General features: G+C 48.0%; 1 protein-coding gene across 1 annotated transcript in view; it reads right to left on the bottom strand.

The window, feature by feature from the left end:
- Positions 1-23566, bottom strand: part of LOC127587002 (glycogen phosphorylase, muscle form) — an 88840-nt gene that overhangs the window by 32338 nt on the left and 32936 nt on the right. Inside the window, exons 5-9 of the mRNA XM_052045096.1 lie at positions 15872-16003; positions 12489-12600; positions 10062-10144; positions 8343-8486; positions 1497-1589 (exon numbers count right to left, since the gene is read on the bottom strand). Coding sequence (XP_051901056.1) covers positions 1497-1589; positions 8343-8486; positions 10062-10144; positions 12489-12600; positions 15872-16003 — 564 coding nt within the window. The remainder of the gene's footprint in view (positions 1-1496; positions 1590-8342; positions 8487-10061; positions 10145-12488; positions 12601-15871; positions 16004-23566) is intronic.

The following is a 23566-nucleotide window of genomic DNA, read 5'->3' on the forward strand; positions in this document are numbered from 1 at the left end:
GGCCCTTCGGCCCAACTTGTTTGTGCCAACCAAGATTCCTATCTAAGTTGGTCTGATCTGCCTGCGTTTGACGCACATCTTTCCCATCCATGTAGCTGTCCAATGACCTCACGATCTACCTTGTTGTGACCTTGCACCTTATTGCACTGCACTTTCTTTGTAGCTGTGAAACTTTACTCTGTACTGTTATTGTTTTTACCTGTACTACCTCAATGCACTCTGTACTGACTCAATGTAACTGCACTGTGTAATGAATTGACCTGTACGATCAGTTTGCAAGACAAGTTTTTCACTGTACCTCGGTACAAGTGACAATAATAAACCAATTCCAATTCTCTGTACCCACCTCAGCCACTTTCTCTGGCAGTTTGTTCCACAGACGCACTCCCAACAACGTGTGGGCCGGTGGGTTAACTGGCCGTACTAAACTGCCCCTCAGTGAGTGTGGGTGAGGGGTAGAACCTGGGGTGTGGGGGGTGGAGCTGATGGGAATAAAGTGGGATCAGTGTAAACGGGTGGTTGGTGGTCGGCAGAAGAACCTGTTTCTGTGTGGTATCCCTCACAGGCAGAGGGTGATTGGAGCTTGGAACAACACTGCCTGACGAGGTGGTGGAGGCAGATACTCTGGTAGCAGTTCAGCAGCATTCAAATAAGTCCCTGAAATCGCCAAGACATGGAAGGCTATGGACACAATGTGGGTAAATGGGATTAGTGTAGACAGGTACACCATGGACAATGATGGGCTGAAGGGCCTGTTTCTGTGCTATGTGACTCTATGACTTATGGCCCATTATTATTGTTTGTTCTGGTTGTGGACACAGCCCAGCACATCACGGACACCAGCCTCCCCTCCTTGGACTCTTGTCTTTACCTCTCGCTGCCTTGGTGAATAATCAAAGACCCCACCCACCCGGGTCATTCTCTCTTCTCTCCTCTCCCATCGGGTAGGAGATACAGGAGCCTGAGGGCACGTACCACCAGGCTCAAGGACAGCTTCTACCCCACTGTGATAAGACTATTGAACGGTTTCCCTTGTACGATGAGATGGACTCTGACCTCACGATCTACCTTGTTGTGACCTTGCACCTTATTGCACTGCACTTTCTCTGTAGCTGTGACACTTTACTCTGTACTGTTATTGTTTTTACCTGTACTACATCAAGGCACTCTGTACTAACTCAATGTAACTGCACTGTGTAATGAATTGACCTGTACGATCAGTATGCAAGACAAGTTTTTCACTGTACCTCGGTACAAGTGACAATAATAAACCGATACCACTAATTCCTCCTGCTCTCTTGTAAGCAGAATGACTGCCCGTTCCTTCCTCAGCTATCCTCCCCACACACACATACAACGGTTACCATGTCTTCCTACTGAACAATGCTGGCTAGATTTCAAAAGGAGCCCTTCGGGGCATCCCGAGGAGACGAGGACTCCCTTCTTTCTCAGCTGAAATGAGGTGTCACGAGTTGATGACCACGGTCGGTACACACCTTCTCCCAACTCAGATGTTCGATGTCAACGAGGATCCTCATGAGCTCTGGGATGGCCAGTGCTGGATGGGTGTCGTTCAGCTGGATGGCAACCTGCAAAAGCAAGGAGAGGATCAACACCGGGCTCAAGGCGAATCCTAAGGCACGTGTCCCAACCCAGTGGCTCAAACTCCACAGCCCCAGCCAACACTTTATAGTCTACTCTTTGGCTTATTTAAAACATAGAACAGTACAGCACAGGGTCAGGCCCTTCGGCCCACAATGTCTGTGCCGACCATGATGCTATTCCAAACTAATCCCATCCTCATCCCTCCGTTCCCTGCCTGCTCACGAGCCTGTCTAAATGCCTCTTAATCGTTGGTGTTGCATCTGCTTCCTCCACCTCCTCCGGCAGCCTGTTCCAGGCACCCACCACTGTGTAAAAAACTTGCTCCCCCCACCCCCGCACATCTCCTTTAGACTTTCCCCCTCGCACCTTAGATCAGAATCAGGTTTATTTTCACTGACGCATGTCGTGAAATTTGTTGTTTTGCGGCAGCAAGACATAAAGACATAAAAATTACGATAAGTTACAAAAATAAGTAAATAGTGCAAAAAAGGAAATAACGAGGTGGTGTTCATGGGTTCATGGACCATTCAGAAATCTGATGGCAGAGGGGAAGAATGCATGTCCTGTAGTATTTGACATTTCTACCCTGGGGAAAAGATGTGCAGGAACACCTTCACAAGCTGGGGAATATCAGGAGTTCTCTACCCCACAGGATTGTGGAGGGTAGATCATTCAAGAGGAGGGAGATACATTTTTGAAAGATCGGGGAGTTGAGGGCTGTGGGGAACTGGGAGAGGAGGAGATGAGACCTGGGGCAGATCAGCCACGATCATATTGAACAGCAGGCAAAGTTTGAGGGGTCAAGTGGCCTACTCCTATCTCCTGATGAGACTGAGTCAGCTGTCTCGGGTAAATATAAAGATCCCACAACAAAGAAGAACAGGGGAGTTGTTCCTGTTGTCCTGACAAGCACTTCTCCTCAAGCTACCTTTACTCAATCGGATTATCTGACCTTTGCTGTTTGTGGGAGCTTGCTGTGCTCAAATTCGATGCCATATTTCTCACACTGCATTACCTTGGAAAGACTTCATTGGATCTAAAGAGTGCTGGATCACACCAAAAGGTTTTTCATTAAATTAGGAGCCAAATCCATTTACATCTCATTTCATCCGCACTTGGAGTATTGGGTACAGTTCTGGTTGGCACACTACAGGAGGGATGTGGTAGCAATAGAGAGAGTGTGGAAGAGACTCACCAGGATGTTGCCTGGAATGGAGGGCTATAGTTATAAGGAGAGATTGTACAGGCTGGGTTTATTCCCACCGGAACATAGGAAGTGGTGACCTTATAGAGACTTATAAAGTTACGAGAGGCAATAGATAGGGTAGATAGTCACAGCTTTTTTCCCCCAGGGGAGTCTAGAACTAGAGGGCACAGGTTTAAGGAGAGAGTGGAGAAATTTAAAGGAGATCTGAGGGGCAAGTTTTTCCACACAGAAGGTGGGGGTTATCTGGAGTGAGCTGCCAGAGGAGGTGGTGGAGGCAGATACAACTACAACGTTTAAAAAGGCACTTGGACAGGTACTTGGATAGGAAGGATATTGAGGGACGTGGACCTAATGTGGGCTAATGGGATTAGTACAGATTGGCATCACAGTGGGCTTGGATGAGGTGGGCTGAGAGAGCCTGTTTCTGGGCTGTACGCTTCTCACAGCAATGATAAGGATGAACTCTTGATGTCTCAATCTACCTTTGATAAGATTTCTTTATTAGTCACACGTACGTTGAAACACACAATGAAATGCGTCTTTTTGCGTAGTGCTCTGGGGGCAGCCCACAAGTGTCGCCACGCTTCCGGCACCAACGTAGCACGCCCACAACTTCCTAACCCCGTACGTCTTTGGAATGTGGGAGGAAACCGGAGCACCCGGAGGAAACCCACGCAGACACAGGGAGAACATACAAACTCCTTACAGACAGTGGCCGGATTTGAACCCGGTTCGCTGGCGCTGTAAAGCATTACGCTAACCGCTACACTACTGTGCCTTGCATGGCGCATGTGTTTTATTTGTCGACCTGCACTGCACTCTCTCTGTAACTGTAACACCATATTCTGCATTCTGTTTTGTTTTCCTTTTGTACTAACTCCATGTACAAATCTGAGTGTGATCCGTACGGATGGCAAGTAAAAGGAAGCTTTTCTCTGTATCTTGGTACATGTGACAATAATAAACCAATTATCTGGCAACTGGGAATGTGGGCATACTACATCATCTCATCCTCTGGTAACTACAACACTTAGAACATAGAACCAGTCCAGCATAGGAACAGGCCCTTTGGCCCATAATGTTGTGCTGAACTAATTTAGCTGTGACCCCCCCCCCCCCCCCCCCCCCACACACACTTCTGCCTGCACATGGTCCATATCCTTGCATTCTCTGCATATTCACTTGCCTGTCTACGAGCCTCTTAAACCCCTCTATCGCATCTGCCTCCACCCCCACCCCTGGCAATGCATTCCAGGCACCCACTACTCTTTGTGTAAAAAAAACTTGCCCCGCACATCTCCTTTCAACTTTCCCCCTCTCACCTCAAATGCACACCCTCTAGTATTAGACACTTCAAACCTGGGGGAGAAAGATACCGGCTCTATGCCTGTCATAAAGGGTGCAGAGGAGATTTACAAGGATGCTGCCTGGATTGAGGAGCATGCCTTATGAAAGCAGGTTGAGGGAACTCGGCCTTTTCTCCTTGGAGCGACGGAGGATGAGAGGGGACCTGATAGAGGTGTATAAGATGATGAGGGGCATTGATCGGGTGGATAGTCAGAGGCTTTTCCCCCCGGGCTGAAATGGTTGCCACAAGAAGACACAGGTTTAAGGTGCTGGGGAGTAGGTATAGAGGAGATGTCAGGGGTAAGTTTTTTTACTCAGAGTGGTGAGTGCATGGAATGGGCTGCCGGCAACGGTGGTGGAGGCGGATACGATAGGGTCTTTTAAGAGACTGTTGGATAGGTACATGGAGCTGAGAAAAATAGAGGGCTATGGGTAAGCTTAGTAATTTCGAGGGTAGGGACATGTTCAGCACAGCTTTGTGGGCCGAAGGGCCTGAATTGTGCTGTAGGTTTTTCTATGTTTCTATAATCTTATAAACTTCCATCAGGTCTCCCCTCAGCCTCTGCCACTCCAGTGAAGACAGCACAAGTTTGTCCGACCTCTCCTTATGGCTCCTGCCCTCTAATCCAGAGTGCCAGTGGGCTATATGATTGGGTTCATATTGTAGCCCAGACCCCTCCACAACTGCCAGAGAGGAGGCAAACCCTTCTCGCACACTCACCGGTGTCCCAGGGTAGTGAAAGGACTGCACGGAGGTAGGGGTGGAAGATAGGCAGGTGGAGCTTTGTGGCTGGTCACTGGAGGCAACAATGTGATGCAGCTCAAGGGCAAACGATCAACGTGAAGCACATCAGGACGTTCTGTGTGGCTGGGGGAAGCGGGGGGGGGGGAGTGGGCAAATTCAAAACTAATCTGCAGAAACAGTACAAATTGTTGAAAATAGTCGGTAGTAAGGAAGGCAAATGCAACGTTAGCATTCATTTCCACAGGACTAGAATATAAAAGCAAGGATGTAATGCTGAGGCTTTATAAGGCGTTGGTTGGACCAAATTTGGAGTATTGTGAGCAGTTTTGGGCTCCGTATCTAAGGAAGGATGTGCTGGCGTTGGAGAGGGTCCAGAGGAGGTTTACAAGAATGATCCCGGGAATGAAAAGGTTAATGTATGAGCAGTTGATGGCTCTGGGCCTGTACTCGCTGGAGTTTAGAAGGATGGGGGGGACCTCATTGAAACCTATGGGATATTGGAAGGTCTGGATAGAGTGGACGTGGAGAGGACGTTTCCATCAGTGGGAGAGTCTAGGACCAGAGGGCACAGCCTCAGAATGGAAGGACATCACTTTAGAACTGAGATGAGGAGGAATTTCTTCAGCCAGAGGGCGGTGAATCTGTGGGATTTATTGCCACAGACAGCTGTGGAGGCCGTCATTGGGTGTACTTAAAGTGGAGGTTGACAGGTTCTCGATTAGTAAGGGTGTCAGAGGTTACAGGGTGAAGGCAGGAGAATGGGGTTGAGAGGGAAAAGTAAATCAGCCATGATTGAATGGCGGAGACCACTCGATGGGCCGAATGGATGGTACGGAACAGAGAGAGTGTCTCAGGTTGGTGAATTTATATCAGAAGCCTTATTTAAATCAGTTCTGAAGATCATTAACCTGAAACGTTGAATCTGTTTCTCTCTGGAGGCTACCTGACCTGCTGTTACTTCAAGCATTCTGCAGATACAGTGGTTTCTCTGCCGCTATGCACGCTGGGGGAAAAATTCCCCATTGCACGAGAGCTGACTCACAAAACCTGCTGCTGCCGCCTCGTGCTGACTGGCATTCATTGCCCTCACAACACCTGCTCCCAACAAGTGCTTAAGGAGGAGAATGAAAAATAAAATTAGAAATACTGGAAACGCGAATTCATAACAGTTTCTGTTATTTCAGATTTCCCAAATCTGACAGTTTTTTGATTTTCTTTTTTGTGAAGAAAGGTAATCATGTCCTCTTTTGCTTTCATACCCTGGGAACAATATTTTGGTGACGATGATAACTGTTAATGATTTTCCCATGCTGTTTTGATAAAATTTCAGCTAGAAAATAATACTTTGGGACATGGTGTGGAATTAAGTTGAAACGGGTGCAAGTGTGGGTTGATTAGGAGGAATTGGGGTCTGTGACCTAATTGTCCAAAGCTCTCCACTCCTGGGGATTCCCTCACCTCATGTCAATTATAGACATGTTATTTTTAATCAGGTTGCAGGGTATGGGCCTTGCTGGAAAGGTCAGCATTTCTTACTCATCCATAACTGCCCCTTGGGAAGGTGGAGGTGAGCTGCCTTCTTGAAGTTCTTCCAGTGAAGGTGCTCCCATGGTGCTCATGCGTAGGGAGTTCTAGGATTTAGACGCAGTGTCGATGAACGATTGGCGATACATTTCCTATGGTGTGTGACTTGGAGGGGAACCAGCAAGTGATGGTGTTTCCATGTCCTTGGATGCTGTGCTTAGGAGTAGCCTTAGTGAGTAACTACAGTGCATTTTGTCGATTTTAATACACTGCAGCCATAGGGCTGGATGGGGTGAATGCTTAGGATGGTGGATAAAGTGGGCTGTTTCGCCCTGGATGTTCTTGGGTTGTTGGAGCTGCATTCATCCATGCAAGTGGAAAACAGTCTGTCGTACGCCGGACCCCTAGAAGGTGGAAAGGCTTCAGGGTGTCAGGAAATGAATCAGGAAATGAATTCTCCCTTCTCCCATCAGGCAGAAGGTACAGGAGCCTGAGGGCACGTACCACCAGGCTCGGGTGCAGCTTCTATCCCACGGTGATAAGACTATTGAATGGTTCCCTTATACGACGAGATGGACTCTTGACCTCACAATCTACCTTGTTGTGACCTTGCAGCTTATTGTCTACCTGCACTGCACTTCCCTGTAGCTGTGACACTTTACTCTGTATTCTGTTATTGTTTTTACCCTGTATTGCCTCAATGCACTCTGTACTACCTCAATGCACTGTGTAATGAACTGATCTGTATGAACGGTATGCAAGGCAAGTATTTCACTGTACCTCGGTACAAGTGACAATAATAAACCAATACTTGCTACAGGATATCCAGCCTCAAGATCTGCTTTTGTAATCACAGTATTTAGGTGGCTAGCTCAGTGGAGGTTCTGGTTAATAGTGATGCTCCACAATGTCAGAACATTGTAGAGAGTGTAATGGAACAGAGGGACAAGCACATAGTTTGTTGAAAGCGGCATTACAGGTTGTCTAAGTGTTCAGCATGCTGGCCTTTATCAGTCAGAGCATTGAGTACAGGAGTTGGGACATTATGTTGCAGTTGTATAAGTTGTTGGTGAGGCCACACATGGAGCACTGTGCACAGTTTTGGTCACCCTGTTACAGGAAAGACGTGGTTAAACTGGAAAGAGTGCAGAGAAGATTTATGAGGATGTTGCCAGGACTCGAGGGCCTGAGTTATAGGGAGAGGTGTTTATTCCTTGGAACGTAGGAGAATGAGGGGCAACCTTATAGAGGTGTTTAAAATTATGAGAGGCATAGATAAGGTGGACAGTAACAGTCTTTTCCCCAGGGTAGGGGAGTCCAAAACCAAGGGGCATAGGTTTAGGGCGAGAGAGGAAAGATTTAAAAGGGACCCTGAGGGGGAACATTTTCACACAGAGGATGGTGAGTACATGGAACGAGCTGCCAGAGGAAGTGGGTGAGGCAGGTACAACGGTATCATTTAAGAAGCACTTGGACAGGTACATAGAGGGGCGGGGCTTGGAGGGATATGGGCCAAATGCAGGAAATTGGGTGTGTGCACAGTGGTCGGCATGGACTGGTTGGGCCGAAGGGCCTGGATCCGTGCTGTGTCTCTATAACATGCTCCAGAACAGTTGGAGATTAAACTGCTGTGATCACCTATCTGCATCAGTGTACCATGCAACGCCCAATGTGGTAGCCGGCACGTTTAATGAACCTTAGATCATTTTTTTTGTTAAACAATCCCTAATATCCTCTTACCCTCTCATTCAATCTCACCAACAAGCATGGATACACTTTGACACTCCAATACCATTAGGAGGAGTCGGGGACATGCACGTCTCTCACACACACACACACACACACACACACACACACAGACACACACACAGACACACACACACACACACGCCCAGGTGCCAGACCTTTGCTTACCTTATCAGGGAAAGCCTCGAATGTAGTTCGGACGGCAGCGCGGGTGCCGAACTTGGAGGACTTGAAGCGGCGAATGATGTCTTGCAGGGTGGCGGCGACCACAAAGTACTCCTGCTTCAACCGCAGCTCTTTCCCTTCGAAGAACTGTGGGGGGGGGGGGGGGGGGGGGAGAGGGAATGGGAGAAGTGTGAGAGAGGAAGAGAGCGAGGCAGAGTTAGGAGCAGGAAGGACATGATAGCGGGAGAGTGTCGAACGAGGGGACATAGTTTCGAGATAAGGGGGAGGGGGGTGCAGTCATTTAAAACCGAGGCGTGTAGAAATTTCTTCTCACAGACGGTGGCAAATCTCTGGAGGGTTGTGGCGGTTGGATCATAGAAGTACTTAAGGTGGAGGTGGATAAACTTTTGAGAGATCAGGGGATTAAGGGCTAAGGGGAACTGGCAGAGAGGGGCAATTGAGGCCAGGGGCAGATTAGCCACCATCACATTGAATGCAGGACCAAGCGTCTGATTCCTGCTCCGATTTTCTTGTGTTCTTGAGAATAAAGGGAAACAGAGGGAGTGAGAAAGGATAGAGAGGCAGATGTGAGGAATGAAACAAGAGACCAAATGAAAAGGAGGAGGACAAATCAGAGAGGTGAATGGTGAGCGTGTGATGAGAAAAGAGGGCAAAAAGGGTAACGAGACAGGAAGAGGAGGAAGAGGAGAACGCAAGGTCTGCAGAATCATAGATGACCCTTCTCATCCCTCCCACGACCTATTTGTCCCACTGCCGTCTGGCAAGCGGTACCGGAGCATCCAGGCCAGAACTACTAGACTGTACGACAGTTTTCTCTCCACCACCCCCCCCCACCCACCCAAGGCTGTCAGGCTCCTGAATACCCTGGAGGCAGTCTCAGACAAATGCCGCGTCAAAAGCCCTGGTTTGCACAACGGCGTATAAGAACTTCGGCTGCTGCTGAGCACGTTTATACAATTAGTGCAACACACCGAGTTCTGTATTTTCTTCGTCCAACTCGGTTTTGCACTAACCCTGCACTAATTTTGTATCCTGTATATATCGATTTTTGCACTATTTGTACTTGCACAAGTTTTTTGTCTGTGTTTATTGTATGTCCTCTGTTCTATGTACGTCCTCTGGTGTGAGAGTCTGGGGGAAACGACATTTCGTTCCTCCATGTGTTTTTACAGCATCTGGGTGAATGACAATAACTTGAACTTGAACTTGATTTGGGGAGGGTTGGTTTACAGAAAGAAAGAGGAAATGATGGATGGCAGAGTGTGTGGAAGGGGGCGAGAGAGCACAAGTGTGGGAGAGAAGAAACTCTAGAGAGTGAATGGCAATCAAAGAGCGGTTGGGAGAGTTGGATCAGTCTTCACCTGCCTATAAAAAGGCAGTATAATTGAACTCGGGGCTTTGAGGAGCAGATATGGTGAGGGGAGGGAGGAGCTCTGCCTGCACTGCAGTGCCACGCAGAGGCACCGAGCCAAGCATGAGGGAACGCGAGGTAGTCAGGAAGATCGACAGATATGGTGCACGGTCAAGAGCTTGCCCTGCCAGTGCCTGGGTGACCATGTCCCCATCTGTCCTCGTCGGCCGCAACCTGATGGCACAGTTCGGCTGTCACCCTCAGGGGGTTTTGCGCTGCTGGTTTCCACAGCTGCTTCTGGCCGACGCATCCCGGCAGCCCCTGTCCAAACAAATAAATCATCGACTCACGTTGTCATTGGGGTAGAGGACTCGGGAGATGTTCTCAGCCAGGTTCCTGTCGAGCACAGCCTGGATGTAGCCACCGACATTGACTGAAACACAAGAGGGAAAGGATTGAGCGCTTGGGACGGCAGTGATGTTTATACGTGATGAAACAGTCGCAGGCACTCCGCTGCAGTGCCACACCAGCAGAGACTGGGTCAGGAGACGAAAAGCTTGGTCAAAGAAATGGGAAGGTCTGAGAGAGGTTTGGGGAGATCAGACACTCATTACCGCAAATAATAGCACACCTTCCACCCTTTGGCTCTTCACAACAGCCCCATCAATATCCAAATAATTTTGAAACATCTACCTCCTTGGTTACAGTATCGATTAGGATCTTGCTTGTGCAGAGTTTAAATGACTTGCTTGGTAGTGTAGCGGTTAGCGTAACGCTATTACAGTGCCAGCGACCCGGGTTCAATTCCCGCTGCTGTCTGTAAGGAGTTTGCACGTTCTCCCCGTGCCTGCGTGGGTTTCCTCCGGGTGCTCCGGTTTCCTCCCACATCCCGAAGACGTACGGGGTAGGAGGTTGTGGGCATGGTATGTTGGCGCTGGAAGCGTGGCGACACTTGCGGGCAGCCCCCAGAACACAGATGCATTTCACTGTGTGTTTCGATGTACACGTGACTAATAAAGATCTTATGCAGGCAAATAGCGTTCTATAACTCAATAGCATCACAAGAAGCTTGAGAGCTTCCCGTTGCTGCTACTGGTTCATTGCGGAACTTCAGAGGAGGTTTGGAGGTTTGCGTGACTCTCACCATGACCTCCACTGCTGCAGTGACAGAACGATTGCTGAGGATGAACCAGTGAGCTGAGTGAGGCTTAAGGCAGTCTGATCCCATGGCCCTTCTCACCAATGGCTGGGCACCAGATCAGACAGTCAGAGAGGGACACAGCACAGAAACAGGCCCTTCAGCCCATCGAGTCCATGCCCATCACCAACCATCCATTTACACCAATCCTATTTCTTATTCTCTACACATTCCTATCAACCCCCCTCCAGACTCTATACCACTCACCCACAGACTTGGGTCCATGGGAGGAAACCCACGCGGTCACGGGGAGAACGCGTAAACTCCGTGCGGACGAGGTCAGGATTGAACCTGGGTCTCTGGGACTGCAAGACAGCGGCTCTACCAGTTGTGCCACAGTGCAGCCCCTCAGATGCCGAGACCACATTTGGAGCACTGAGTGCTGTTTTGGTCTCTGCACCTAAACCACCAGCCACCTTTACTACCTAGGGGGACGTGGGCAGCCAGCACAGGGAACACCTCGTGCAGACTCCCTCCACCGCCCTGGTTTGGAAGCAAGTCGACTGCCTCTCCCATTGCAGGGTCCAAATTCCAAAAAGGACCATGGGAGCACCCTCACCACACGGACTGCTGCAGCTCAGCAATAATAAAAACTCTTAAAAAAAAGACTTCAATCCCACAGATTGGAAACACTGCCAAGGCCAAGGAGAAAATTAGGGGTGCGTTAAAGTTGGCTTTCAGATGCCCAATAGTGATTTGGTGGGGCCAGGGGCGGGGGGGGGGTTCTCCCATTATTGCCCTCGTGGGCCAGATGAGCAGAGTTCTGGGAGGTCCAGGTAACAGCTTCAAGGGTAGAGCAGGAGGAGGTAAAAGACTGGGCCCTGGGCTGTGCCAGAAGAGCGGAAAAGTGCCAGTGGTCCCAGCTATGGGCAAGGACAATGGGGAGGGTATTTAATAGTTCCTTATAATTTGGGAGGCCATTTGGTCCATCAAGTCTGCGCCGGCTCTCAGAGCACCCTGAGCAACTACTTTCACAACCCCAAGATGGAAAAAGAGGCACGGCAGTAACACTTTACAGCGCCAGCAACCCCGGTTCAAATCCGGCCACTGTCTGTAAGGAGTTTGTACGTTCTCCCCGTGTCTACGTGGGTTTCCTCCGGGTGCTCTGGTTTCCTGCCACATCCTAAAGACATACAGGATAGGAGGTTGTGGGCGTGCTATGTTAGCGCCGGAAGTGTGGCGACACTTGCGGGCCGCTCCCTGAACACTCTACGCAAAAGACGCATTTTACTGTGTGTTTCGATGCACATGTGACTAATAAAGAAATCTTATCTTCATTGCAACCTATTCAATCGCAAGTAGCCATCAACTCAGCACCTTCCTATTCTGCACCAGCAGCAATTTACAGTGGCTAATTAACCCACCAACCATCCTGGGGCAGGGGTTATGTGCGGGAGGACCTTCCTGACCATTGTTGGGAAGGTTAAGGGCATCTTAGCATGGAAACAACTTTAGCCGTGGTGCCTTCCCACCACAGCTGGTCATCCATGCTTGCACCTGGTGACTGGTTCCAGACAGGAAGGCCACTCTTTCCTCACCCTCTAACGGACAATTGATTAATAAAAGCCAGGGAACTCACAGTCTTCCAGCTTAAACTCATTGGGAGCTTTGGCAGACCACAGTCGCATGGTGTTGACGGTGTTGTTCCTGTATCCCGGCACCGGAGTATCGTACGGCAGAGCCAGAACAACCTAAGGTGCACAAGAACAGGGTTACAGCCGCGCACAGCGCCACAGGAACGTTCCATCCTTGACTAGAACATAGAACAGTACAGCACAGAACAGGCCCTTCGGCCCACAATGTTGTGCCGACATAGCTATTCCCTCCTACCTACAGGATGCCCATATCCCTCTATTTTCCTCTCATTCATGTGCCCATCCAAGCCCCTCTTAAAAGCCCCCAATGAATTTGCCTCCACTGCCCTATCAGGCAACACGTTCCAGGCATCCACCACTCTCTCAGTAAAAAAACATATGCCTCACGTCTGTTCCGAACCTACCCGCTCTCACCTTAAATGCATGCCCTCTGGTATTGGATCACTCAATAATGGGGAAAAGATATTGCTTGTCCACCCTATCTATGCCCCTTATAATTTTATACACTTCCAACAGATCCCCCCTCAGCCTCCGCCGCTCCTGAGAAAAGGGCCCAAGTTTGTCCAGCCTCTCCTGACAGACTAGTGGGCATCCATCCTGGCCTGTAACCTTCTGTACCTGGGTGATTCAAGTGCTCGTCTAAACACTCCTTAAGTGCTGTCCGTGACTCTGCTTCCACCACTCTCTCCGGCAGTGTGTTCCAGGTCCTCACCACTCTCCGAGTGAAAATGGTGACCCATAGATCCCCTCTAAATCTCTTCCCCATTACCCTAAATCTAGGAATACGGAGAAGAATTTCCTGCAGTCTATCTATACCCCTGATAATTTTATATTCCCTCTCATGAGGAGAGACTAAGGGAGCTAGGGCTTAATTCTTTGGAGAGAAGGAGGATGAGAGGAGACATGATAGAGGTGTATAAAATATTAAGAGGAATAGAGTGGACAGCCAGCACCTCTTTGCCAGAGCACCAATGCTCAATACAAGAGGGCATGGCTTTAAAGTAATGGGTGGGAAGTTCAAGGGAGATATCAGAGGGAGGTTTTTTACCCAGAGGGTGATTGGGGCATGGAATGTACTGCCTGGGGCGGTGGTGGAGGCAGGTACATTGGTCAAATTCAAGAGATTGTTAGGTAAGCATATGGAGGAATTTAAAATAGGGGGATATGTGGGAGGAAAGAGTTAGATAGTCTTAGGCGAGGTTTAAAGGTCAGCACAACATTGTGGGCCAAAGGGCCTGTATTGTGCTGTACTGTTCCATGATTAATGTCCTCCACTCCATGGCGAACAGATCTAGCTCTCCAGTCACCCCATGAAGAGATTTCCTCCATGGGCTCCTCTTGTACATGTTCCACTTCATGCCTGTTTTCCGTCTAGACACACCTTGGTGGTCTATTTTGGCACCTGGCATTAAGCAGGAGCCGCCAGCGGCAGCCTGCATGTGGGAATCCTCCCCCTTTACATGGGGACCTGGGATGGAGACTGTCACACAAAGCAGTTCCACACAACAAGTTTTAAGCTGGTTCATGGACTGCGAGGCTGCTCGTCGCTTGTGCGGTCCGGATAAATCCACATACCATGTAGGGAATGGAACTTGCAAGGTTGCAGTCCTTTGAGTATCTGAAGGGGCTGCTCCTTTGAAGTGCAACCAGAACTTAAGGAGCAGCCCCTCGCTGGTTCTGGTCGCACCTCACTCCCACAGTCCTGGTCTTCAGACAGCTGGTACGGAGAGGCGTGGCTCCGTCAGGGGGACCTCCTTATAGAATCATAGAACAGTACAGCACAATACAGGCCCTTCGGCCCACAATGCTGTGCCTACCTTTAAAGCTCACCCAAGACTATCTAACCCCTTCCTCCCACATATCCCTCTATGTTAAATTCCTCCATATGCTTATCTAGCAATCTCTTGAATTTGACCAATGTACCTGTCTCCACCACCGCCCCAGGCAGCACATTCCATGCCCCAACCATTCTCTGGGTAGATAACCTCCCTCTGAGATCTCCCTTGAACTTCCCACCCATTACTTTAAAGCCATGCCCTCTTGTTTTGAGCATTGGTGCCCTGGGAAAGAGGCGCTGGCTGTCCACTCTATCTATTCCTCTTAATATTTTGTACACCTCTATCATGTCTCCTCTCATCCTCCTTCTCTCCAAAGAGTAAAGCCTTAGTCTCTTCTCATAATGCATACTCTCTAAACCAGGCAGCATCCTGGTAAATCTCCTCTGCACCCTTTCCAACGCTTCCACATCCTTCCTATAATGAGGCAACCAGAACTGGACACAGTACTCTAAGTGTGGTCTGACCAGAGTTTTGTAGAGCTGCATCCTTGTTGGCCTGCTCCTGGGCCTGGTCAAGGTGCCCATCCACGCATCCACGCTGACTGACTGCACTACTTCTGAGGTTCTGCTTAGCCTGAGTATCCCTGGGGAGGTGCATTCAGTGTCCACTGGTCCCACAACCCTTGGGTACGGCAACACATCCTGGATGCATTAAGATGTTCTGCTCTGCAAAGTCAAAACAGAAAATGCTGGAAACACCCAGCAGGTCAGGCCACATCTGTGAGAGGAGAAACAAAGTTAATGTTTCAAGAGTTAAGATCTTCAACCTGAAACACCAACTCCATTTCTCTTCCCAGATGCATCCTGACAGGTTGAGTACTTCCAGCATTTCCTGTTCTTATTTTAGATTTCTGGCATCTGCAGATTTTTTTTTGATTTTGGTTTTGATGTAGTTAATAAATTTACTTTAAAGCATGACACACTCACTCAAAATAAGTCCCAAAAGAAAAAACAAACCTGCCTGCCATCTCGGAGAGATATTGTGCTCAGTGGAACGAGAGCCCACCCACTGCAAAGCTGATAAGAACAAACTGTCATCTCTCGCTATAGTACGGGAGATTGGGCACCACCTGAGATTTGCTTCTGCTGTTTGGGCCGAAGCTCCCAGGTTGGGTTCTGGTTGGAAAATTCCGTTGGATGAGGCCTGACCTGCTGAGTACTTGGCCTCTGGGCGGATGCTAACGACCCCATGGCTACGACAGCAGGAAGATAGTGGGCGTTCCTCTGCTCATCCACTGGCCAACATTCACCCCTCACCTGGAGATTACCTGGCAAGGAACTCCCTTGCAGTTTAAGGAATCGTGCAATTTGCTTCCTTGACTGTAATGGTGTCTAGACTTCCAGAGAGGTCTGGACACCATATAGGAAATGGTGCCTAGACTACTCCAGAAGTCTAGACACCATTTTGGGGTGTGCAGAACGTGCTGCGTTGAGGTGCACTTTGTTTGGGTTGTACCCGGGCGTACTCTGTGTTGCCTGGCTTGGGATAGCATCGCTATTGGTGAATAGAGGCCAGGGCTCTCCTCTTACCTGTGTGTCCGCCCACTTGACCCCTTCGGGGGTATACTCGACCCGGCCGTAGAAGTTGACGGGGATGGTGTACTCTGGGCGTGACTTCTCCCAGGGGTTTCCGAACCTCAGCCAATCGTCGGCTTCCTCCACCTGTTGACACAGCGCTGGGTCAGGGTATCAGCCTATCACCGAGCGATGAGCCACACCACCCCCCACCCCCCCACCCCAGCATCCCATGCAGGGAGGAAGGAGCCCACCCACTGCAGAGTTAACGAGGGCACATTGCCACCCCTCATATACCCTCATCACGTGCGGGTGTTTGATGACAGACACCCCTCTCATTGTTATTACCCTCTCCTGACTGAGCACAGGGCAAAGCCATTGGGTAACCAGCTAGAACTGCTTAAATGACATCAGGTGAAAAAAAAGGGTTCAAAGAACTGGGAGCTTAAACCCAAAAACCCACAGCTAACAGCAAGGTGTCCATGAAGGAATTGAATAAATATTGGACAAGAAGTTTTAAAATTTTTTTTTAAATTTTATTTACAGCGTGGTAACAGGCCCTTCCAGCCCAATGAGTCCGCGCCGCCCATTTTAAACCCAATTTAACCTACCTGTATGTCTTTAGAATGTGGGAGGAAACCGGAGCGCCCGGAGACACGGGGAGAACGTACAAACTCCTTGCAGACAGCGGCGGGAATCGAACCCCGATCGCTGGCGCTGTAATAGCATCGCACTAACCGCTACGCTACCATACCATGTGGCAGCAAAAGGTTACGTGTTGCAGCTGCAGTATGTGGGAGCTGATGGAAATCAATTGGGATGTGTGACAATGTGTAGCTGCAGTAAGGGTCTGTGGCTCGAGGAACTTCAGGTCAGTGTTGATGAGCTGGAGCCTGAGATTTGGACACTCAGGGAGGGGAAGTCACTTGGGCACTTGGCTCCAGGAGGCAGCCATACCCTTGGATTAGGACTGGTCAGTCGACAGTCAAACAGGTGCAACTATGAGCAAAAGGTATAAAAAACAGAATGAGGGCATTGTAGGGGCATCAGTCCTTGTACTTGCCCAATAGGTATGAAGTTCTTTACGAATTAGAGCAGAATCTGCAGCATGGACAGGTAAACTGGCCACTATTCGATTCATACAGGTGAAAGTAATGACAACCATGGTAAGGGGGATAGATACTAATCTCTGCAGCTACAAGGGTGAACCTGCCTGATGCCAGGGTTAAGGACATCTCTACAGCCCAGAGGGAGAACTTGGAGTGAGAGATCCTGTCATCCAGATGCAGGTGGGAACCAATGAGATGGACAGGGCAAAGGAGGCGGTTTTGTGAAGGAATGCTAACACCAAGGATTCAGAAAACCAAAGAGGGTTGTCGACTCAGCCAGCTCCATTACAGGAACAACCTCCCGCCATTGAGGACATCTTCAAGAGGCGGTGCCTCAGGAAAGCATCATTAGGGACCCTCACCACCCGGGACATGCCCTCTTCTCATTACTGCCATCGGGGAGGAGGTACAGGAGCCTGAAGACCCACACTGAATGATTCAGGAACAGCTTCTTCCCCTCCGCCATCAGACCTCTGAACGGTCCGTGAACCCTACCTCATTATTCCTCTTTTGCACTATTTATTTAAGTGACGTATAGTAATTTTTATGGCTTTAAGTCTTGCTGCGGCAGAACAACAAATTTCACATCAGATGTCAGTGATAATAAACCTGATTCTGAAAACCACAGAACCGTGAAAAGTTATAATTTCTGGGTTGTAACCAGAGCAAATTGGCAGAGGGTAAACAAGATCAAGGAACAGAATACCCAGCTTGAAAACTGGTGTGGGAGAGATGGATTTCAATTCATGGGACAGTGGTTCTAGTAGTGGGGGAAAAGGTAGCTGTTCTGCTGTGGTAGCTTCACTTAAATGGGGTTGGGAACAGGGTCCTGGTGAATCCTTGATCTATAAGTAAGGGTATAAACCAAATAGTTGTGGAGGGAAGGGGAAATGAACGGAACAATGCTGGGGAGTAAAATAAGTGATAACAATTAGAGGGGCCCCACAGCAAACAGCGCAGTGTAACCTGTAAGGGACAGTGTACACGAACATTAGAGTATACCTTGAGTTCGAGTCAGAACAGGGAAATGTAAAACCTGTTGGCCCTTTATCTGAATACTCACAGGTAGGTGAATTAATAGCAAAATAAATAAGTGGGGACCACCGAATAGACGTTACAAAGACTCGGTTGCAAAGACCCTCTGCACAACAGCATGCTGCAATCTTTCACCATTTAAAATAATAATCTGATCTTCTATTCTTCCTTCCAAAGTGGATGAGCTCGCATTGTGCTCCATCTGCCAGACCCTTGCCCACTCAATTAACCTATCTATATCCCCCTGCAGACTCTCCGCATCATCTACTACATCTATTTCTTGGTTTGTTGCCTGTGCCACTGTAATGTTATTATTTGGTGGCCTGAAGACAACGCCCACCAGTTATTTCTTTCCCTTGACTATTCCTAAGGGCAGGCACGGTAGTGTAATGGTTAGCGTAACGCTACTTCAACGCCAGAGACCCGGGTTCAATTCCGGCCACCATCCGTAAGGAGTTTGTACGTTCTCCCCATGTGTCTGCGTGGGTTTCCTCCATGTGATCCGGTTTCCTCCCACATTCCAAAGACGTATGGGTTAGGAAGTTGTGGGCTTGCTATGTTGGCGCCGGAAGCGTGGCAACACTTGCGGGCTGCCCCCAGAACACTCTACGCAAAAGGTGCATTTCACTGTGGGTTTCGATGTATGTGTGACTAATAAAGATGTCTTGTCTTATCTTGTCTAATCTCTAATCAAGGTTTGGATACTTGATCAGGAAAGTCATAGAAAAAGGAGGTGGGGAGCCCTGATCTTAAAGAGAAGGCTAAAGGTGGGAGAGAGGAAGGATCTTAGCTCGGAAAATCGAGGGGTTTGATCAGGGTGGGTAGAGCTGAGAACAGCAAAGGACAATGACATTGGTAGCAGCTGTTCACAGGCACCCAAACAGTGACAGTAGGGCAGGACATCAGGAGACTGGAGGTGCATGTAACAAGGGTAATAGCCCAGACATCAGGGACGTTAATCTACGTATAGAGTGGGGAAGCTGAATTAGACCATAAGACAAAGGAGCAGAAGTCGGCCACTCGGCCCATCGAGTCTGCTCCGCCATTCTATCATGAGCTGATCCATTCTCCCATTTAGCCCCACTCCCCCTATTAGCAGTAATAATGTGGAGGATGAATTTGTGGAGTGTGTAAAAGGTTTCCTCAGTAGCCCTGCAGCTTATTTTTTCTCACAGCCATCAACTTCCCTTTGATTCACTGATCACTTACCTACACTAAGGGGTCATTTACATCGGCATAACTATCGAATGTAGGGGAAAACCGGAGCACCCGCGGAAAAACAGTTTTCCAGATTAGTATGTTGAGGAACTAATGAGGGAACAGGCTCTTTTAGTGTTGTGTAATGAGATAGGGTCAATTGATGACCTGGTAAGTAAGGGAGCTTTGGGGAAGAGTGATCATAATTTGGTTATATCTGAAATCAAGTCTTAAACCTGAATCAACTACCAAGGCACAAGGTGTCAATTGCCTCTGATAGACTGGGAGGTTACAGTAACAGCGAACCAACAAAGGGCAACTTTCAAAGAACACATAATTTACTATATAAATCTTTTAAAAACAACCGGAAATGGGTCCAGCCATGGTTCTGAAGAGAAGTTAAAGACAGTATTAGAGCAAAGGAAAAGGCTCATAATGTCGTCAGAGCAAGAACAGAAAGCCTGATTAGGAAAATATGACAGTTCGCAAAAGTACCAAGCCTTATAAGAAAACGGAAGGTAGAATACACTAGAAGCCCAGCAAGGAACATGAAAACAGAAACGCACAAAGAAAAAGGAAAACAAACTATTAATGTGGGACCAAACCGAGATAGGAGAAATTGTGCTGGGGAATAAGGAAAGGACAGCGAAGTTAATCAAATATTTTATGGCAGTCTTTGCAGAAAAAGACAAAATCTCTTGGAAATAGTGGATTAACTCAAAGAAATTATTATCATTAGTGAACAAATAAATAGTTTGGAGAAATGTCTGGGACCAAAAGCCCAATAAATCTCCATGAATGATGTCCTGCATCCTAGGGTTTAGGAGGTAGCTATGGAGACAGAGGACGCATTGAGCATTAGCTTCCAAAATTCCACAGATTCTAAAATGGTTTAGATTGGAAGGAAGTGAATTTGAAGCTTTTTATTTAAAAAGGGAAGGGAAGGGAATGAAAACAAGGAGGTCTAGACCAGTTAACCTGACGTCTGTAGGGGAAATGCTGGAATCTATTATTAAGGAATTGGTAATAGGGCACTGAATAACACTAGCAAAGTATTGGTATTGGTTTATTATTGTCACTTGTACCGAGGTACAGTGAAAAACTTGTCTTGCATACCGATCGTACAGGTCAATTCATTACACAGTGCAGTTACACTGAGTTAGTACAGAGTGCATTGAGGTAGTACAGGTAAAAACAATAACAGTACAGAGTAAAGTGTCACAGCTACAGAGAAAGTGCAGTGCAATAAGGTGCAAGGTCACAACAAGGTAGATCGTGAGGTCAGAGTCCATTTGTTGTATAAGGGAACCGTTCAACAGTCTTATCACAGTGGGGTAGAAGCTGTCCTTAAGTCTGGTGGTACGTGCCCTCAGGCTCCTGTATCTTCTACCGAATGGAAGAGGAGAGAAGAGAGAATGTCCTGGGTGGGAGGCGTGGATTTATGTATGGGAAATTACATCTGACAAATCTACGGTGTAATTAAAGGTGAAACAAGAAATTATTACGCTTGGTGTTGGAGGTAATATAGTGGCATGGATTGGTTGCAAAGGCACAAAGTAGGAATAAATGGATCATTCTTGGGCTGGGAGGTTGTGTCCAGTGGGGACCACAGGGATCAGGGTTGGGACCCCTGCTGTTCACGATCTAGATCAAGGATTTGGACTGAGGCGGGGGAATCTGGTGTAACATGTCCACACTTGCTGATAGTACAAAGCTAGATGGCAGTGTTGGCTGTGAGGAAGAGGCAGAGAGGCTCTGGTGGATATATTAAAAAGTAAATGCTGGAAACACTCAGCAGATCAGGCAGCTGCCATGGAAAGAGAAACAGAGATAATGTTTCAGGTCAAAGACCCTTCATCAGGAGTTAAGTATTTAATCAGATTTCCAGCATCTGGTGTTTTTTTTTGATTTACAGGAGGTACAGGCAACCTTTCCGAGCTGTCAAAGACTTGCCAGATGGAATATAATGCGGAAAAAGTGAGGTCATCCAATTTTGTATTTAAATGTTGAGAGGATAAATGTGTTGGAGCTCAGTGGGGACTGGGTGCCCTTGTACAGGAATCACTTAAAGTTAATGTGCAGGCTCAGCAAGCACATAGGAAGGCAAAATGCATCTTGGCTTTCATGGCAAGAGGAATTAAGTGCAAGGGTGGAGATGGCTTGCTGCACTTATAGAACACAGAAAACCTACAGCGCAATTCAGGCCCTTCGGCCCACAAAGTTGTGCCGAACATGTCCCTACCTTAGAAATTACTAGGCTTACCCATAGCCCTCCATTTTTCTCAGCTCCATGTATCTATCCAAAAGTCTCTTAAAAGACCCTATCGTATCCGCTTCCACCACCGTTGCCGGCAGCCCGTTCCACACACTCACCACTCTCTGAGCAAAAAACATACCCCTGACACCTCCTCTATATCTACTCCCCAGCACCTTAAACCTGTGTCCTCTTGTGGAAACCATTTCAGCCCTGGGAAAAAGCCTCTGACTATCCACAAGATCAATACCTCTCATCATCTTATACACTTTATGTGGGGCTCCAGTGAGAACGCATCAGGAATACAAGCCTGATGCCCCTGTGTAGTGAAGGGGTCGCATGGGATACACAGAGTGCAGCGAAGCTTCACCAGATCGATTCCCAGGATGGCGATACACAAAGAGATGCAGAAAAGGAGGCCTATATTTTGTTGCGTTTAGAAAAACGAAAGGTGGTCTCATTTGAAATGTACAAAATTCTCAAGGGACTCGACAGGGTAGGTGCAGAATCGAGGTTTCCAGTGGTTAGGTTACCCTGAAGCAGGGATCACAGTCTCAATTTATGGGGTGGGTCATTCAGGACAAAGAAGAGAATTCTTCACCCAAAAAGGTAGAGAATCTTTGCAATTACCAACCAAGAAGTTCAGTTACTGAGTATATCCAAGATTACTATGGATAGATTTTTAGATATTAACAGGATCAAGGGACATGGTGATAATGCAGGAAAGTGGTGCTCAGGTAAAAGATCAATAGAATCTCATTAAAAGATGCAGTCAAATGGCCTACTCCTGCCTCTACGTCTGTAGCACAAGAGAGATTTTGCCCAGCAACACAGATTTATTATTGTCACGTGTATAGAGATGCAGTGAAAAGTTTTTGTTTTGTGTGCTATCCAGACAGATCATTCCATACAAAGTTACATAGAGGTGGTAAAAATGAAACAGAATGCAGAACATAGTGTTGCAGCTACAGAGAAAGTGCAGTGCAGGTAGACAAATAAAGGTGCAAGGGCCACGGCGAGGTAGATTGGGAGATCAAGTATTCATCTTTAGCATATGAGAGGTCTATTTAAGAGTCTGAGAACAGCGGGATAGAAGTTGTCCTTGGTGGTGCATGTTTTGTATCTTCTGCCCGACAGGAGAGGGGAGAAGAGAGAATGACCTGGATGGGAAGGGGTCTTCAATTATGTTGGCTTGTTTCCCGAGGCAACGGGAAGTGTAAAGAGTGTCAATGGTTGGGAGAAGCAAAGGCTGCTTTGCATGATGCACTGGATTGCCTTCACAAATCTCCACAATTTCTTTTGGTCTTAGGCAGAGCAGTTGCCGTACCAAGCTGTGATGCATCCAGATAGGATGCTTTCTAAGGTGCATCCGTAAAGGTTGGTGAGGGTCATCCCTGGGATCCAGAGCAAGAACTACCAGAGGGCAGGGAGTGGAAATGTACTCAGGGTGATGAATTCCCACTCTTTGTATCTGCCAAGATTATGGATCTCAACTCCAGTGCTGAAGGCAGAGAGCAGTCAGAGGGACCATTCACCAGTTGGAGGTTTGGTTGTTCTCGATGGATAGATGCAGGTAGCAGGAAGGCTGTTCCCGATGGCTGGAGAGTCTAGGACCAGGGTCACAGACTAAGGAGAAGGGGAAGCCATTTAAGACCGAGATGACTCATCTCCCAAGACATGCTGTTATTAAATCAGCAGCCAGGAAGATGGAGGGAGAGGAAAGCACTGTGAACCTACCCCTTAGCTTCTCTTCATAGAGAAGGATCTGATTTTCTTTGGTGTAGGGAAGGAAAGCCGATATAGAGCAAAGAAAACACCTATACAAAGTAGGGGTCTGAATGTGGAATTCTTCACAATAGCAAATTCAGCAATTCTTCTGAAATAGAGGGTTATATATTTGAAAAATGTTGCAAGGGAATAGGGAGCAAATTATTGAAAGGGGAAGAAAGGAAGCAGAAGTGTTTAGGCGCGAGAACAGAAAATGCTGGTTAAAAAAATCTCAGCAGGCCAGGCAGCATCTGTGAAGGGAGAAACAGTTAACGTTTCAGGCCAAAGACCTTTCATCGGAACAAAGGAGAGAAAGCAAGTTCGTCCAAGAAGCAGAGAAGGTGGCGA

This window comes from Pristis pectinata, chromosome 38 (genome assembly GCF_009764475.1).
Source record: "Pristis pectinata isolate sPriPec2 chromosome 38, sPriPec2.1.pri, whole genome shotgun sequence".
Lineage (NCBI taxonomy): Eukaryota > Metazoa > Chordata > Chondrichthyes > Rhinopristiformes > Pristidae > Pristis > Pristis pectinata.